Below are 19,774 nucleotides of genomic sequence, written 5' to 3' on the forward strand. Positions count from 1 at the left end.
ACAGCGGAGGGACGCCATGAAAACGATGCAGCGTGACGTCAGACGCATACAGAATGTGAGTGAACGGTTTCCAAGTCCCCCCGCGACTGACGACAGACGCTGTTGTGTGTATTGTGTTACAGTAAATCAACCTCTGTGTTCAATCTGTCAAAATGAGCGTCAGTTAGCGATGCTGTCAGCGCTCGTGGATCTGTGTTCGTGGCGTGTTCCTGTGCTCTGGAGGTCTGGGGAGGACAGAGTGTTGCATACTTTCTGGTCTGTGAGGCCACCATAGCTCTGGGGAGAGAGGAAGAGGTGTGACTACTTCCTGTCTCAACAATCCACAGCAGGCTTTTAAATCAAATGATGTATTTTTTAGTTGTTATTCTTAGAAAATAAAACATGCGTTATGTGATCTGTAGTTTTAATAGTTTACCGGTGACATGTACTATTTTTTTTTCTTACCCAACAGTCACTCACTCAGTCAATTTTTCATAGCACCACTTGGTTTCAACTTGATTTTCAAAATAAGAGCCACTGACTTCAGTTTCCTGTGTAAACCTTGAGCTATAACACGGTGCAACAAGTGTAGTGTAGTGTTCTCGTGCAGCGTGTACGAACTCTGACTAAACACCAACATAAACCATTGAGGACAGAGATGACGTAACTTATCAAACTCCTTTAGAAATAATAATGTCCTTTGCTTGAATTAGCTGTTGGTATGACTGCTACCACTGTTTTTAACATGAACTGTAGATGAATCATTTTAAATGTACTTTTAAACAAAGAGTAAGTAAGCTGTTGTTAGCACTTATATAATTGTTTTTAATGTTTGACCTCTTTTTATTTTTAATTACTGTTTATTATAACAACAACAATAATAATAATACTATTAATAAAGGCTCAGTGTGTATTAAAAACGTGACTGTGATTGAAAACCTGCACGTCTGACTACTTCCTGTTCCCGCTAATGTACTGCTAACACTAGAAATAACATTTCATTCATTTATTTTATATTAATAACAACTAAAAGCTTATGTATTATATTCCTTTTGTTAATGTTGATTTATGTTTGTAACTGAGTAGTTTTTTTTTGACATTTTCATGAATGGATTTTGATCATTTTGAATCAAGAATTGTTTGTTCCTGTCAAACATCATAGAAGCAGTGCTGTGTTAGAAATGTAAAAAAGTATGTATTCATACATCAAACAGAAACAATGCAAAGCTTTTGTTCTCTTTTTAGATGAGAAGCCAAATAACAAGTTTCATGTTCACACGACGACGATACATGACACAGTGAATCTTTCCAAACAGCCCATCAATGCCATCTAGTGGACGAGACAGAGATTGCTCCGCAGCAAACGAGACTCTACATGATCAATGAATCAACAAATCCCCTGCAATAATTTGACCCTTGATTGATGGATTATTAAGTAATCCATTAACTGTTAGGTTATGAATCTAAAATAGTCTATGAATGAATGAATTTCATAAAAGAAACCTCAAAAAGACAAAAAGTGATCATTTACACTGTTTTTTAAATTGTCTTTAATTCATTAAAAGGAAGTCAAATAAATCATAGAAAAGTGAAGTTTGCTCATGTTTTCATCTTTTCATCATACGGATTTACCATATTACATAATGGTAAATCAGCCCGTTTCTAAAGGGGCAACACATTTTAAAAAAAAATATAGTGTGAGCTGAAAAATGATTGTTGATGTACAATAGTCGGCCATTAGATTTATTGTTTTGCCAATTCTATAATTATTTCTCATTCACTTTATTGGAACATGTCCAGAAAATACAGAAAACTTGTTTCCAGTTTTAAAATGACAGAAAAAGACTTAAAGTATAAAAATGAAAGATCCCAGGTTTACGGTTCATAATGACGCACATTTAAGTCACCTAACACGATGAAGGACGCTTCATAGTCATTACAGTTGTTACACTCGCTGCACGACAGACAACACCAGAGGGAGCCCATCACTAGAACACGTAGAAAAGTGTCAACATGTTAAATCTGCTGTTAAAGTAACTGCACACACACACGCACGCACGCATGCGCTAGCTCAGGACAACATGGCTGACCAGAGGACAGATCTTAGACATTTACGCCATCTTAAGACAATGATGCATCAACAATTCAAAAAGCCTGAACTGTCCCTTTAAGGTGTCAATCACATCCATACTGATAGATCTGATCACAAGTGGATGTTAAAACACATCTTAGATGTCTCTCATGTGATCACATACAGTATAGACCGTTTTATGCTCAAAAAACCCTTGAAAGAAGATATCAACCAATTTCAGTTCTCCTCCAGCATCAGTGACTTCCTCTACTTAAATCCACCCAGTTTGACCCTTAAGTCCAGTAGTTAGTGGCAGTTTCAGTCCACTGTGACACCCTCAGGCAGCTCCACCACCACCGGAGCACAGTCGTCCAAGTCTGCATCAAAGTCCCAGCGAAACTTCTTGGTCAGGTGAGCTTTGAACTTCTCCGCTCGCTTACGCAGCGTCACGTCGACACCAGGTCCACTGGCAAACTGGAAGAAGTCCTGGGAGAAGAACAGCAGTCAGACAAAAGGTTTGACAACAATACTGATGCATGTGATGATGATGCTGATGATGCTGATGCTGATGCTGATGCTGCTGATGCTGCTGCTGCTGCTGAACTGTGGGATCACATTTTCCATGTTGAAGCTATTCTTTTTTTGCTATTACATTTCTAAACTGGTGTCATATATTATCATTATTATTATTATTATTATTATTACTACAAAAATAATAAAAATAATAAATAAATAAATAAACTATGGTTGCATGACATGTGGCACGGCTGCAAAAAAAGAGAAGTGAAAGTTCTGAGGCTATTTTCATAATTCTGTTAAATCTTTAGTTTGTTCTGAATTTTTTTGAAAAATTAAATAAATAAAAATAATTGTGGGGGAAAAAGTCAGACATTCATCTCAGAATTTTGGCTCTCTTTATTACAATTTTGTAGTTTGTTCTGTATTTCATAAATAAATAGCAAAATAAAAGAATTCTGAGATGAAACTCAGATGTTATTTTCAGAATTCTGGCTTTTTAAATGACTAATATTTTGTTTCCAAATAAGTTTAACATGTGTTTCCATCCTCTTCCATATTCTGCACGACTTAATCACATTTCATCCTCGTTTCCCCCGGCAACGGAACACTATCGCCAAGTCTCACATGTGACAACAACTGACTTCAGCACGAGTTTGACATGGAACGTCAGCAAAGACGAGCCTCAGTCAGTGATCGACGGGTGAACGCGACAAAGACAACGTGACTGAAATCAAACATGATCACTCATTGAAATATAAGAGAGAGCTTATATTTAAGCAGTTATGGCTTCTCTTTCATATTTAACAAAGAGAGATATGTGCTTGGAGTCCAAGCTGAGACTCACTGCACTATCACTGATCTTTACTTTCTTATTATACTTTCTATTTATTTGAACTCACATTCACCTCTAACTTTTGTTTGTAGTAGTTGCAGCAAAACTGAGAATTATTTTGTAATTATTCTTATGAAATGAAGGGTAATTATCCACCGTTCTGTTTACAGTTGAGTCTGTTTAGTCATTTAAACTTGGTAATAAATCGCATTTCTTTCCCGACTGTGATTTTGCACACGTTACACCACAGTTACAATATAACAAGTTCAGCAGAAGACACAAGAAAAAAATCATGTAACAAAAGAAAGAAAATCAGACAGACCTTTGTAGGTTAGTCATGGACATGAGAGATTTATGAGATTTGTTTAAGTTTAACAGCAAATAAGCACGACAAATGAATTGTGCATAGACACAATTACAATGGCAATGATTAAAGCACAGAGTTGATATTTTTCTTGTCGTTGACACATGATAATAAAAGCAAAAAGGTGAAATATGGGGCATCTACCTGCAGCGTGGAGGTGAGGAAGTTGTCCTGTGACACAATGTCCACAAAGAAGTCGGGGGGGATTTCTCCCAGCTGGTGGTAGAGCACGGTGATGAGGTCCAGGAAGAGCTGCTTCCGTTTCCCCATGGTCTCCTCTGAGCGGCACAGCAGAGCCAGCAGGCGCTTCCAGTGCTCGAAGCCCTCGTACACGTTTCCGAGGAGGAAACACACAAAGGCGAACTGCAGCTCACCTGAGAGAGCACACACACACACACACACACACACACATTACACTTCAAAGAAAACATTCACTTTTGTTTTCTGTCTCAAATTTACATTTTTGTCTGCAATACAATATTAAATAATAAAAATAATGAAAAAAAATACATCTTTAAAAAGGTTCAGTGTGTAGGAATTAGTGACATCTAATGGTGAGACTTCAGATCACAACAAAAGGAGGACTGCCCTCACTCCCTCTCCTCCAAGAGCATCAGGTAACTACGGTGGCCCCCACACACTCTCGCAGGATGGGGACCGGCCCTTTATTAAAATACACACTCAAATCATTTATGAACGATTAACTTAAGGTTAGTAGAGGTGGTTTTTCTATAGCTGATGCTGAAGCTGCTGCCCATTTTTGCCAATTGATTTTGATTTTTTAGGGGGGCCAATATGCGTAACATAACAATGTGTGCAGTGCAGTTATATACTAGGGATACACAGTATTGGTCTTTTTGCTGATATCCGATATATCAGGAGTGCTCGGACCGATAACCGATAACAATATTTTTATATATAGTTTTTCCATGTGCAGAAGTTAAATGATTAATGTTTTTTCTGTAGTGAAATTAACATCTTACACTTATATATAATAGCTGCCAGCGTATTCAGCCGACTGTTTTAGTCGTCAGTCACATCAGGGGATCTTGGAGTATTTAACATTTTACAGGCAATACCCGCCGATACCGATATTGTGCAGTATAATAATAATATTGTTCATCCCTGTTATGCCCTGTTAGTATTTTCAATAGAAATAAAGTCAAATTTTCTTTAAGTTTTGGTGTCTCGCCTATTTTTCACGCATTAAGCATCGAAAACAGAGACGGAGAAACATTCTACCAGCACGTTGACATAAACGTGACGTCTCTCACTGTTGTTTTAGTGTCTAAGCTGAATCTGAATACATGGAATCAAATATTCTTAAGACTCAGGGCTACAACTACAGGAAAATCTTGTGTGGACTGCAATGATTATATTCATTATCGATTAATCTGTTGATTATTTGGTGCACAAAATGTTGATCAGTGTATTCTAAACCTCAAAAAGAAAATGTTTTCAAATGTCTTGTTTTGTCCACAAATTAAAATGATCCTGTTGAATGATTTGTTTATTATATGTAAATGTACAGTTACCTAGAATGTGGAGAGGCTGAAGCTCATAGTTCTTCAGTACAGTCTCCAGAGCATAGCTCAGGTCCATACTGCACTGGGTGATCTCCGCTGGTGTCGCCCCGGCTGGGTAGGTCTTCTCGGGGATGACAGAGAAGCGTAACTCCGTCCCCTCCCTCAGTTTCATCTTGGGCAGCCTGTCCAGTCCCTCCTTCATGCTCTGACAGACCGTGTCGTTGACCGGCTGCTCTGCTCTGTCTTTGGTGTGTCTGTACTCAATCTCGGGGATGACGTCACAGTAGGCACATATTCTGCCAGACAAAGGCTGCAGGTTATTGACCAGCTCCTCACTGAGGTGGTCAGTGAGGGACACCCACTTCCTCATCACCTCATATGGATAAGGACCCAGGTATGGATCCAGCTCTTGTAAGGTCGCCCGGATGCGACTCACCTCCTCTTGGTTCTTAGAGGCTGAGAAATCCAGATCCTCCTCTTTGGGGTCCCAGTTAGCCAACAGGATCTCTCTGGGTTTGAGATGAAGGAAGACGCCCGTCTTTGGGCCGATTTCATTCCCACATGTCGGTGAGTTCACAGAGCTGTAGTGTAGGAAGTGCAGGCCTGGAGGGATCATCTTTACTCCCCGGAAGCGAGGACCCACCTGCCAACTCTTGCAGTCGATCCCCAGCTCTGTGCCCTTAGGGACACCCAGCAGCACCAGGGTGGCTCCCTCCTCAAACAGCCTCAGAGCAACATCTGGATCCATGTTGACAGCGCTGCTGCTGCTGCTGCTGCTGCTGCTGCTGGCCATGTCTGATCTGTAAATGACGACTAAACTTAAACTTTAAACTGAACCAACCAGGAACACAGGAGCTACACTTGGATTTGAGCTGTGATATAAGAGCTCGACATGCTCAGGAGAGGATTTAGTCCAAATGTAACACAATAATGCTGCTTTAAAAGGTCATGTGGTCTGTCAATGAAAACACGAGTGAAAGAACATAACGAAAATATATCGTTTGTAGTTATACGTGTATTTGAGTGAAAATGTTGCTAACTCAGCGTCTCCTCCCGTAAACTCTACCTTAACGTGTATTTATAACGTGTATTTATGTGAAAATGTTGCTAACTCAGCGTCTCCTCCCGTAAACTCTACCTTAACGTGTATTTATAACGTGTATTTGAGTGAAAATGGTGCTAACTCAGCGTCTCTCTAACTCTACCTTAACGTATTTATAACGTGTATTTGAGTGAAAATGTTGCTAACTCTCTCCTCTAAACTCTACCTTAACGTATTTATAACGTGTATTTATGTGAAAATGTTGCTAACTCAGCTCCTCCCGTAAACTCTACCTTAACGTGTATTTATAACGTGTATTTGAGTGAAAATGGTGCTAACTCAGCGTCTCCTCTCGTAAACTCTACCTTAACGTGTATTTATAACGTATTTGAGTGAAAATGTTGCTAACTCAGCGCCTCCTCCCGTAAACTCTACCTTAACGTGTATTTATAACGTGTATTTGAGTGAAAATGGTGCTAACTCAGCGCCTCCTCCCAAACTCTACCTTAACGTATTTATAACGTATTTGAGTGAAAATGTTGCTAACTCAGCGTCTCCTCTCGTAAACTCTACCTTAACGTGTATTTATAACGTGTATTTGAGTCTGCTAACTCAGCGCCTCCTCGTAAACTCTACCTTTAACGTGTATTTATATTTGAGTGAAAATGGTGCTAACTCAGCGTCTCTCAAACTCTACCTTAACGTATTTATAACGTATTTGAGTGAAAATGGTGCTAACTCAGCGCCTCCTAAACTCTACCTTAACGTGTATTTATAACGTGTATTTGAGTGAAAATGGTGCTAACTCAGCGTCTCCTCTCGTAAACTCTACCTTAACGTGTATTTATAACGTGTATTTGAGTGAAAATGTTGCTAACTCAGCGTCTCCTCTCGTAAACTCTACCTTAACGTAGTTATACGTGTATTTGAGTGAAAATGTTGCTAACTCAGCGTCTCCTCCCGTAAACTCTACCTTAACGTGTATTTATAACGTGTATTTATGTGAAAATGTTGCTAACTAAGCGTCTCCTCACGTAAACTCTACCTTAACGTGTATTTATAACGTGTATTTGAGTGAAAATGGTGCTAACTCAGCGTCTCCTCTCGTAAACTCTACCTTCTGTGTAGATTTGTTGAAGTTTCTCAGCGTTGGAATATCGTTTTGTCTAGACTGTGCAGCATGTAAAACCTTCCGGATAGAAACAGCGCCTGACTGGGACAGTTCCGCTTCGTTGTGGTTCTCTTCGAGTTCCGGATTTCCTGCAGAAAATTGTCAACGACGTTTCCCATAAAACACAACAACATATTTTAATGTAGTTACTTGTGTAGCTAAGTCAATAAGTTTACCGAGAAGTTTATGTTGCTTCCTACTGTGTTTGTGTGTATATCTGTGAGCAGCACCTTTTATTGTCTAAGGCACATGTGTCAAACTGGTGGCCCGGGGGCCACATGTGGAATAGAGACAGAATATAAGACTAAATGTATTTGTGAATGTAATGTATATCCTCTATGTCGGTCTCCGCAGGTCATTTGAGTTTGACACCCTGGTCTAAGGAATGAATGATATGATTTTTAAAATCAGAATTCTGAGATAACCTTCTAACACCTAAGGCTCAAAAATAGTTTTTGCTTATTTTAACCATACAAAGGCCAGAAAATGTAGGTGCTTTTGCCCATTTACAGAATAACCTTTGATATCTCGCAGTCATTTACAATTTACTGCATGTTAAAATAGTGTAATAACAATTTAAAGTTTTATTTAGAAAAGAAAAATTGTGTTCAATTTGAAACAGTATAATACATCAGTGGCAGTTCCAGCTTGAATGACACCCTGGGTGTCCTCCAGCGCTCCCCGAAAAAAAACACAACAGGCTTAAGTAAAGTGTGATGTTTTATTATGTGTCCATAAGGACATCTAAAATATATACGCTAAATATAAAAAATGTTATAAACAAGATCTGTGGGGGAAAATAATAATAGTAATACTATTACTACTGTAATACATATTCCAAATAACATTTGTTTGAGTCTTTGTCTCTTAATTATAGCAACTTTAAATTCATTCCAAGCAGACAATGTATGACCAACATGTCGTGGGTACAATAATAGATATATTTACATTTTATTATATAATAAGTGATTATAACATGTACATGTCCATATAGATATTTTGTCCCTCCCCCTTCAATAAATGTTATTTTGTGATACTCTTAACTCCGGGATTGTGGAAACACCACATAGCCATCAAACTAAGGTTTTTTTTCAAGGTCATTTTTGTATTTGGTATTTCTGTTTTGATTTAATTTTAAAATGTTAAAAATGTAATTCAAAAGTCACAGTGTTCTGCTAGAAGTCAAATGTGACCTTTTTTTTCCTTCTAATAATCATAATAATATTTTTCACCACTAGGTGGCAGAAAGAGACAGCGTCTTTGAGCTTCAGTGGGAGACAAAGTGTAACTGTCATAAATGTCATTATTTATTATGAGATTCTTCATGGAAATCAATATGAAAGGATGAAGTCATTCATATTTAGATGGACCTTTGTTGCTGTGTGTTCACGTGGAAACAGAACAAATGATTCACTTCTTCATTTGTCAGATGACAGGATTTTATGAGTGTGTATTTCCTTGTGTTTGATTTTATCTAGTCTTTGAGCACCACTTTAAAAGCCATACATGAATAAAATGTATTATTATTTATTATAAATTAGATTCTCCAGGTACTTAATATATTTGATCCAGCCTTAAATCCATGAACAATTGAAGGTTGTACTCTCATATTCTAACAGTGAACAGGCTCCATGTTTACAGCAGAGGAAAACATCCTCTTGCACCTGCAGCTTCCAGATGGTCCAGATACGGAGCTGCTGTATGTGATACATCAGTGGACTCCAGTGTGTGTGTGTGTGTGTGTGTGTGTGTGTACATTAGTGTAAACACACTCTCCAGCGACTATCATGTATTTGCAGCCAGGATTTCTTGCGTGTTCCATGAGGTTTAATATTTGTAGGAATTGATATTTTAGACAATTAAAAATTACTAAAGATAAATATAGAGAAATAACTCCATTATAATGACTTTAAGTAGCGGCCTCATGAAATCAATTGGAGGGCTGCATGTGGCCCGTGGGCCGCAAGTTTGACACCACTGTTTTAGACAGAAGAAAACAAAAAAATAATTTCCATTTTAATCTTTATGGTAACCCTTTTCCATGTCATAAAATGTGTCAGAGAATAATGTGTTTGCCGATTTAAATTCACCAGTTCACAAATTCACCACTTCTTTTTTAAAAAAAACTGTTCCCTCTCTGCACCAAACTCCATAGAGAAACTCAGCACAAAGGAGCTGTTGATCCACCGCTGCCTCCATCAGTCACCTCACATGTGTTATTTAGTGACTTTGGTGGTTGAAATACTTGGTTCAGATTCACCTCACCGTAGACTGGCTGCTCCTGTGTCCCTGTGAGCTAAAAATGTTGATTTTCTCTATGGGCTTTGGTGTGGGAGAAACAGTGGGAGTTTACAAACTTCTCTTTTTGTCTTCCAGCAAGAAGAAGTAGCACAGATATTATTCAAACATCACATATTATTCAAATTGATATTAATCTTTGACGCTTTTGTTGATTGGCAAAAATCTGTCTTGTCTTTTTTGTCCCTAGTGGCAGCGAGTGTGTCTGGTTTCCAGGAACAAGAGGACGAGCCGGTAAATGTCAGTGTCTCTAAAAACCTCAATCTATTCACACATCAGTGCAAAAACACATTTTGGAACCTTTTTAAAAAGCATAAAAAAAGTAAGATTGAGTCATATCGATGTATACCAGGGTGGTTTCTGGCGCCAGTATCCGTGATTATCTGTGTGTGTGTGCTGCCGTTTGCTGCTAACATGAGCCCTGCAACTCTTTGAACCACAGAGATGTTACAAATAGATTCATGAAACCACAGGTCGCAGGCAAAGAATAATAACACGGACGGGAGAGTTCCAGTCCCTCTGCCAGAATGTGCATCAGACCCAGACTCATGATTTCCTGTCGTACGTCTCCTGTTTCTCCACTGCCAGTGTGAAAATAATAAGGTGAGCATTAGCCAGACAGTGAACAAAGTCAGTGTGTGCGTGTGCATGTGAGTGATTGTCCCATAAACAAAAGATATTAGAGACCTGCTTAATGTGACACTGATATCCAACTTGAGTTCCGCTATTTCTCGACATGAATCATCCCCAGTCGGCCGTGCTGAGATCTAAATAAGCCTCCTGCCGAAAACACGTTTGTCATTGCCATTACATGACATAATTGGAATAATTCTAATTATGAAGCGGTGTCGGAGCAGACACCGGGGACGGCGAGCCGGCTAAACGAGGTGATCGAATCATCATTAATCTTTGACAAAAAAAAAAAAAGATCATTAATAATCTATGCACCTCATCACTTTACCACCTAACAAAGGCCGCGTGGAGCTGCCGACATTTCCTGTAATTTGCAGAGCATCACACTTTGCCAGCTGCACGACAGTTAATCTGTGTAATTGTTGCTTTGCTGCTTGTTCTTGTGAGTTTCATTTTCATCCTCTCTCGCTGTCACTGACTGGGTCTCTCTCCAACTGTTTAGCATTTGTAAAGTGCATTTTAAAATTGTTTTCATGAAAGAAAACACAAAACGTTAATATTACCGTCGTCTTTCTTTTGCAAATATTCAAATCTTTTGTCAAAAATAGTCAAAACCCTGTTCCCGCTACAAAACCAGAAAACAATAACCTCATTTTAATTTGTATAAAAAATTAAAAAATGTCTCAATGAAACTTCCTGTATAAATAAAGGTTAAATATGAAAAACAAAATGCTAAAAGAAAGCATGTATATGGACAAGTGTATCGGTCCAAGCACAGAGCCCTGTGGAACTCCACATTTAACTATGGGAACTAGCTTTAGTGCAGTACATCATTCGTATTTTTGTGTTTGTGGGATTGTGTGTTTTTGCAATACATCTGCCACATTTCCACCAATATCTCTTGCATTTCTTATCCAATCAACATCAAAGCGAGCACTGAACACACTGGTGCTCTTAGTTAATCATCTGCCAAGTTTGAATCCTGTCAAGCAAACTGTTCAACAGATATGTGACATTTGTGACAAAACATTCTTTGCATTTATAGATGATCAGTAGCATGGACAAACTGGAACCTATCACATAAATAGACTGTAAAGAGACTCATCTGTTCTCTGAGGACACGAGAAAGACATAGGTGACTTTCACCACTGCTGTTTCTAGGTTGTTTCTTCGCATATATCCGTATTTTTGATTTGCAACTGCCTTTTCTAGCATTTCAGAAATAAAGGGAAGATTAGATACATAATTTGCTATGAAACATCTGTGTCAAGGATGTAGGCTTTTTTAAAGAAGGTTGTTTAATAACTGTCATCAGTCATCATCCACGCTTTATCCTCCACCAGAGGGTTGCGGGGGGTGCTGTGCCAATCTCAGCTACATCAGGCGATAGGCGGGGTACACCCTGGACAGTTTGCCAGACAAACAGCCATTCACTCTCACTCTCACGGTCAATTTAGGATGTCCAATTTACCTAATCCCTACATAGCATGTTTTTGGGCTGTGGGAGGAAGCTGGAGAACCTGGAGAAAACCCACACACACCACTACAACACCGTGTGGCCTTGTTTAATAACTGCAACCTTTAAATTTAGGCGTACACAACCTCTTAATAATAAGGATAGATTGATCAGATTTAATGTAGGGCTGTTGATTAAAAGGAAAGATATCCTTAAAGAGAGACAAGATGTGGGAAAACGTGGCGAGAATGTCAACTCCATGTGGCTCGAAGTCCATGAGATTCATCTGGAGAAGCAGCTGAGGAGAAGGAGAAGAAGAAGTGTTTTTCCCTCCCTGTCTTCATCCATGTGCGGCGTTTGAAGTGGGTTTTGATGTCGACTTCATCTATAATGGATCAGGTGACATTTTCCTCATGACAGCTCCACATGAACCTGTTAAAGCCGTAGTTCTGACTGTTTGAAGCGTTGCTGTAAAACTATATTTGCTGCTTTATCTCGCTGAGTCACTGTGGAAACCTCGATCTTAACATCACAGCACACAGGAGTTGTTGATCCACTTTAAATGTGTTATGTTGTGACTCCGCACTCTTCAGAGTTCACCAAAGTGACACAGAGTTACTCACCCCGTGTCCCTGTTGGCTGAAATAAAGTGTGATTTTTCCTCCGTGGAGTTTGGCGTGGGAGGGCAACAAACTTCCGTCTCCAGTCAGAAGAGTCCGTCTCATGGTGATTAAAATCTCTGTTTCCTCGTGTCCCTGCTGCCACGCGTCCACAGTGACAATGTGTCAGTGTGCTGTAAAAACTGTCAAAAAAATAAAAACACAAATTACCACTGTAAGAGACAGACGGGCATGTCAACAGAACCTGGTTTCTTAACTTTAAACATGCAGAGTCAAGGTGATGTTACCAGCCTCAAGCCTATGGAACCTGGGCCAGCAGCAAACAAGCTGTAGTACTGCCGTACACAGGGGCGGTCCTAGACCATTTGGTGCCCTAGGCGAGCTTGATTGATGGCGCCCCTTCCCCACGAGAAAATAACTCATGTCCAAAGAATTGCACATATACTTAAACAATTATAATACAAACAACATAACAATATGTGCAAAAGAATTAACCTGTTCAATAATAAATATACAAAAAAATCACTTTTAACTTTAACAGTAGTGCAACATCTGAAAACAAAAAGTGCACATTAAAGAATCAAAACAAAAAATTAAACTAACAATAAAACATTGTGTGCAAAATTAAATACTGTAAAACAAGATTCATATAACCCATTAATCAAAATATAATATACAAAATAAATATTTCAAAGGTTTTTAACCTTTGAAATAAGGTTCAAATTCACCCCAAGTGAATAGAATAATATATTCTACTACACAAGTTTATTTTTTATGTCGAAGTATAGTTGTAGATACACAGAGGGATGGCAAAAACTGTTGAAAAAATAAATTTATATTATAATTTTAATTCTATTTTTTTTCTCGTCGCATATTTTGGCGCCCCTCACTAGATGGCGCCCAAGGCAAGCGCCTATGTCGTCTGTAGGAAGGACCGCCACTGGCCGTACAACCAAGAAAGGAACAGAAAAATACTGTTGTCAGCGCCGTACATGTTGTACAATTTCACAACATACTCTAACCTTTAATACACATGCGCAATAAAGTCAGTCTTTTACTTTCCTTGACACAAGAAATATTTCTACTGTGACAACTGATCACAATTAATTCAACACAAACTAAATGAACTGCAATAAATCAATGATACAGTTATAACTCAGGTTAAAAGGATACGAACTGATCCTTCACATTAAACTCTGTGCGACAGGAAGCTGGATATCAAAGCTGTACATAGTAAACAAGTAGCTTCGGCCGTTAGCATTAGCTTGGCTAAATGTACTAGCTAACTCGTCACGTAACATCTCATATAAACAATCACAACTTTCATATCACATATCTAACATTTCCGACATGGTGATAGCGGAACGATAAGTAGGCTAGTAGCATTTTAGACATATTTACATACCTGCCATACAACGAAGAAAGGAACAGAAAAATGTCAATGTCAGACGGTTGTGGGTCATCCAGCGGTTCACATCTTTTGGACAGTCTGAAACAGCAACCAGGCTTCTCGGATGGTTGGGTCTCAGCGGGAGGTATGTGTGTAGAGGATCAGATATCGGACAAAGAGCCAGATCTGATCCAAATTATGGATTTAAGTTCAGATGTGTTTCTATCTCAGGGATATCTTAACAGATCAGGATGAATTTTGTGGTGTTTTTGTAAAATGGTAATCGCTATAAGCAGGTAAAGTTCTAGCCAGATCCAGAAGGTTCTCCTGGATCCAGTGGATCCAAATGTGAGATGCAGGTTTGTGACCGTGTTTTCTATGTTTTTCCGAGGAGTCAGAAAAAAAGGCAACATGGGACCAAATGAATCTGACAACAAGTCAAAATATTTTTATTATAAAACAGGATTCATAGTCGAGACACGACCTCACACGTCCTGTAGGCACTGAACTACGGCACTGGACTCACTGGACTCACAGCCAGGACTTTGGTCTGAAAACCATCGTCACTAACACAGGAAACTCTTTCACATACAACACTAGTGTGACGTCAACGCACTCAGGTAAGTGGATTATTTTAATAATCTGAATAAAGTCTCTCCTGTTTGTCATCATACAATATAGAAAAATAATTTGATTTGGTTCAGAAGTATGGACCAGCACATTATTAAAACGTTTCTACATTTGGAGTCAAAACTTTACCTTATTCTTGAGTTACTATTTTTGACCTATTGTCAGTTCATCTAAATCCATCTTGTGCGCTGCTGTGTTTTAGCTGTAGTTGCCGTGGTAACCTCAGTTTTGGTAGCACTGATTCAAACAGTCATTGTGTCTCGCTGTGTTGTTTGCTGAGGAATAATTACGAACCAAAACCACCAGCAGCTTCACACTTTCTTCTTCTTTGTCGCTTCCTGCTCGCTGTGACTTCACGTTTACTGCTCACTTATTTTGTCAAACTGTTCCTTTAATCCAGTTTTGTGAATTTGTTCATTTTGGACTGAGGTCGGCTTTTAATAAAGACGTCATTATGTACATACAGTCATGGCATGAACTTCGAAAAACATTCTTTTTGAATGCAGGGGCATTTCACTTTGTTTTAGACACCATGAAATAACTCATTTTAACTTGATATTAAGCGGAGTTTGAGGCCTCTGGTGTTCAGGGACCTCAGCTTGTTACACTATGCTGTCTCACCAGTAGATGGCACTAATTCTTACACACTGGACTTTAGGGTTCTGCTGTTTGGCTGACAGGGATCACACATACATCTATGTTTATAGTTACTATAGAGATTTAAACATAAATAAGAGTCTGTTAAACTCCTCCCTACACAGGTCATATTATAAGTGTTTACTTGTCTCTCGTTCTTATCACCTTCAGAACATTTAAATCACCATCTCCACCCACAAACAACTAGAGGGAAAAATAATAAAGAAAAAGCAACATTGAAAATCTAATCCCGATCACTTCGTCACTAACAATGAAGAAAAGAACAAGAACACGTGGAAACGCTGGATGTTAGAGGAACACAGTTTTACCCACAGGCTCTGACACTGTTCTCTGTTCCCCGGAAACACTGTTGATATTTTTAAAACAAACACATAAAATAAATAAAGAAGGAAAAACATCACAGCTCTTTCATTGTCAGAAATAATACACGGCTCTCAACTCAGCGGGGAGTCATAAAAGTGAAAAGTGTGTAAATTCAGCAGCTTTTTCACATACTCCCTGAGTCTGTGGACTTTATTTTTCTAAATTCAGGCACAAAAACACAGGCCTTGAATGTGTCATGGACAAGAAGGGTCATGAGCCCGGGGTTGTCCCAGTCCATATGGTGGTAGTTTTGGTTTGAAACTAGTGGTCAAATTTACAATAAACAAATGCCAAACCCTTGTGGACTGGGTAACCTTCTGGTTGTGAACAAAGTCACCAATTCCTGATACATATGGGACTTTTTGTCTCCTTTCAATCTTCACTTTGAATGTCTGAACTTCATAATTGCCCACAACCACAGGAATCTTCCAGTCCACAAGATCGCAAGTTCAATTCCAGATTCCGGTTGTAGATAAGATAGTCCTTTATTGCTGCTGTGAAACTGAACCTGCCGGACTGGAACAATCACACGACTGTGGACCTGCCAACTGGGACAACCCTGTGTTGTAGAAGCTAATTTAGCACTTTTGAGCCTGGGATTGTCTCAATTTTGGACATCTGACTCTACTGTCACTTTTTTGTCTCATTTTGGACGACATACTATACTATGACTTTTTTGTCTCATTTTGGACGTCTTACTATACTATGACATTTTGTCTTATTTTGGACATCTGACTCTACTATGACTTTTTTGTCTCATTTTGGACGACATACTATACTATGACTTTTTTGTCTCATTTTGGACGTCTGACTCTAATATGACTTTTTTGTCTCATTTTGGACGTCTTGCTATACTATGATTTTTTGTCTAATTTTGGACCTTTTTGAATGTTTACCTCATAGATAAGACTTGAACTCACAACCTCGGACATATAAGTCTTATAGTCACAGCACAAGCTATTCTTACTGAGCTGTTTTGAACATTTTCTTGGTATTTTTAACTTTGGTTTTTGGTGTGACATTTTAAAATTGTGCAGTACTTTAAAAGCACTTCATTGTAAGTTTTGAACTCACAACCTCAGCAGAGAGTGAAGTTTGTCCTGATGATCCATCCATCATCAGTGGGGGGGTCGAGGGGGTGCTGTGCAAATCTCAGCTGACATAGGTCGATAGGTGGAGTACACCCTGGACAGTCCATCGCAGGGCCACATAGAGACAAACAACAAAAAATACATCACATTCTCACCTATGGCCAATTTACCTAATCTCCATATTTCATGTTTTCTGACTGTGGGAGAAAACCTACGCACACACGGGGAGAAGATGCAAACTCCATGCAGGAAGTCCCTTACTCCAACCAGGGCTCAAACCCGGGCCTTCTTGCTGCAAAGGCAAAGGTGCTAACTGCTACACCAACCGTGTGGCCCTGTGCTGATGATCTCATGTGGAATTTCTTCGTGTTCTGAAGTTCCTCATCTTGGTCAGGGTTTTTGAAATTCTCAGAGTATTTCAAGAAGTGAATCCACTATCTCAGGATTTATCCAACTGAGCTACCTGCTCAGACACGTGTGCAACCTTCAGATAGTTTGCACTGAATATGAAATGAACTAATGTGCATTAAAACACTAACATTAGCTGACATGAATTAATTTAAACATTTTATGCTGAATGTTTTTTAAGCTTTTTATTTAATGTCACTTTATGAATATATTTCAGCTCTACACACTGTGATGTCAAACAAAACAAAGACATTTTTTGACATTTTTGACGTCATACTTTACCTTTATTATACCAAGGTGTTGAAAATGTCACATACACCACATAGTATAGGATATACTATGTCACAAAAGTAAAATATTATAGTGGGGACAAGAAGTATCAAATATTACAAATGAATTTGTATTATGTTGAGATGATGGGTATCTCCATATTTTGAAAATACATGACATTTATTTTTATATAAACTTTTCATCTTTGATGTGTTTAGTACAAATTGGCCGACTTCCTGTTGAGTTGAGGGGCTGTGACGTGTTTCCACAAAGTTTTGTGAAATTTGGTGCAACCTAGCTTTTGTTTTGGAGGGGGGGGGTGCTACAGAGCCATTTTACACCACTTTTACAGCACATATAACCCATATTTTACAAAGATTTTCACCAATCGTGCCAATTTTTGGCAACGTAAAAAATGCAATAATTTTTGAAGGAACCTGATATTAAATGGAGGGGCCGCATGAAACTGATTGGGGAGCTGCAAGTGGCCCACGGGCCGCGGGTTTGAGACCTAGAGTGTGTTACTTGTGTTTTTGTGAAAAACAACATCCTTTCTGGTATGTGAAGGCCACCATAGTTCCCTGAAACACTTGGATGGGTGAGCAGAGGAGGAGTCTTTTTTTTTTGCTATCTGTAGTCTCACCATTAAACGTCACCAATTCTTACGCACTGAACCTTTAATCATGAACAAAACCTAAAGCTAATAATACTAATAATAATAATAATAAATAATGTCAGGGTGAACAACACTACACAAGCTGCGGCCACATGAAGAAGGCTATAATCAGTGGGTCCATGTCCACAGAGCGACTATAAGGATTTTTATTCTCTGGTTGTCGCCACATCAACTGTAGCAGGTGTGCACATGCACATGTGAGCGAGTCTCCAGCTTAATGTGCGTGTGTGCGGCACACTGAGTACGTGACACGAGCAAGAACCAACGCAGTCAATGATGTGCACACACCAGAAATAACCAGGTGTCTGCCGGCATCTCATCCACAGCTGCTCCCTGTGACTCTGTGTGACTCTGCGCTAACAAGAGTCTGTCCTGGTGGTGCAGACCAAACGAAAAACGGACAGGAGTTGGAGCAAGACAGAAAAGATGAGGTGTGTGTGCTAGAGGCTCGTTATCGCCCTCCACTCCGCACATGCTCAACACTTTTGTCTTTTTCCTGTGGACGTAGCATCCTTTAAATCATTTTTAAATCACTTTCTTTTTTGATTACTTGATTAGTCAGATTAAAAAAAACATTTTTTGTCGTTTTGAAGTTGTACAACAACGAAAGCTGTATTTATCATGACAATGACTGAAACTCTGACTGAAAACACCATGTGTTTGTTTGATTGCGATTTTTACTTGAGAGAGTTTGTACAGGTGCTAAAATAGTTGCTAAAAAACATGGTTTTGTGGTGCTTCCTTTGGTGGGAAATACCGTTGTACTGTTTATTCCAGGGTATGTGATCGGCGTGGAGCTGAGGAATTATCAGACTGCGTAGAAAACGGGGAGTGCAGCAAAGTTACCCTGCACTTCCTGTTTTGTGGTAAAATGGCGGCTAAATTCGGTAACACTCTGATGCACTGTAAAAACAGCCCTGTAGAAATAAGCCAAATAATCTTAAATTGGTTTAAATGTTCTTGTTTTCAGAAAAAAATGATCTGTCAAACCAGTTTGTACAGTAAATCTACAGCCACTTTCTGAATGTAATGTGTCTTAAAATGAGGAAACTGACTTTAAGAATTTGTAACTCACCGATGTGTGACAGTGAATTTGACTGGTTCAAAATTAAAGGTAATTAAAGTTTTAAAGTAAAGTGTAACATCTGACAAAGTTAGATATTTGTCTAGAAAGAGTTTCCTGCAAAACTGCAAATATATATGAATATAAAAATAGACAGATATAAATAAATATGAAAATAGTAAGTAAAGACAAAAAAGGGGGCTAATTCTATTTTTACCCACAGGGAGATTTTCTTTTTCATAAAACTACAACATTTAAACCAGTTTAAGAATATTAAAACAATATAGAGCTTATGTGACAAAACATTAACACAATATTAAAGTTATTTTCTTTTCTTTCATTTTTTTTGGCAGTACATTCACAACTAATGTCTGCCTGGTTTAGGATGGAGGACGAGGCAACTTTTGGTTCACGTTCAAACACAAAAACAAAAAAATAAATAAATAAAATGAGTCGGCGTTCAATCCAAGATGGCTAACCCTAACCGTTCCTGTTGGGTTTAGACCATTTGTCCTCATCTAGTTTTTTGACTGTCCCGACCTAATAAACATGCGTACCAAGTTGGGACAGTGGGACTTAGGGCAAAGTCTTTGGACCGTCCTGACATGATTATCATTTGTACCAACATTCATTCATGTACGTGAGACATTTTAAAATCACCTGATGAAAGCGTTTTTCCATTTTTGTTAGCCCCTCCCACTTTTCATGTGGTCAT

General features: G+C 38.8%; 1 protein-coding gene across 1 annotated transcript; it reads right to left on the reverse strand.

Moving 5' to 3' along the window:
• Positions 1-1,512: 1,512 nt before the first annotated feature.
• Positions 1,513-7,520, reverse strand: LOC122760530 (protein AAR2 homolog). The gene is made up of 4 exons (XM_044015615.1): positions 7,451-7,520; positions 5,301-6,091; positions 3,910-4,139; positions 1,513-2,536 (listed from the first exon to the last, which is right to left on the reverse strand). Exons 2-4 carry the CDS (start codon positions 6,082-6,084, stop codon positions 2,369-2,371), a joined length of 1,182 nt encoding a protein of 393 aa, XP_043871550.1. The 5' UTR covers positions 6,085-6,091; positions 7,451-7,520; the 3' UTR covers positions 1,513-2,368.
• Between the last annotated feature and the right edge of the window lie 12,254 nt (positions 7,521-19,774).

The sequence above is a fragment of the Solea senegalensis genome, unplaced genomic scaffold (genome assembly GCF_019176455.1).
Source record: "Solea senegalensis isolate Sse05_10M unplaced genomic scaffold, IFAPA_SoseM_1 scf7180000013719, whole genome shotgun sequence".
NCBI lineage: Eukaryota > Metazoa > Chordata > Actinopteri > Pleuronectiformes > Soleidae > Solea > Solea senegalensis.

Coding starts and splice junctions, on each gene's coding strand:
- LOC122760530 (XM_044015615.1), bottom strand. CDS start 6,084: ATGGCCAGCAGCAGCAGCAGCAGCAGCAGCAGCAGCGCTGTCAACATG. Junction 4,140..5,300: donor TCAGCCTCTCCACATTCTAG/GTAACTGTACAT, acceptor GTGCTCTCTCAG/GTGAGCTGCAGTTCGCCTTT. Junction 2,537..3,909: donor TCCTCACCTCCACGCTGCAG/GTAGATGCCCCA, acceptor TTCTTCTCCCAG/GACTTCTTCCAGTTTGCCAG.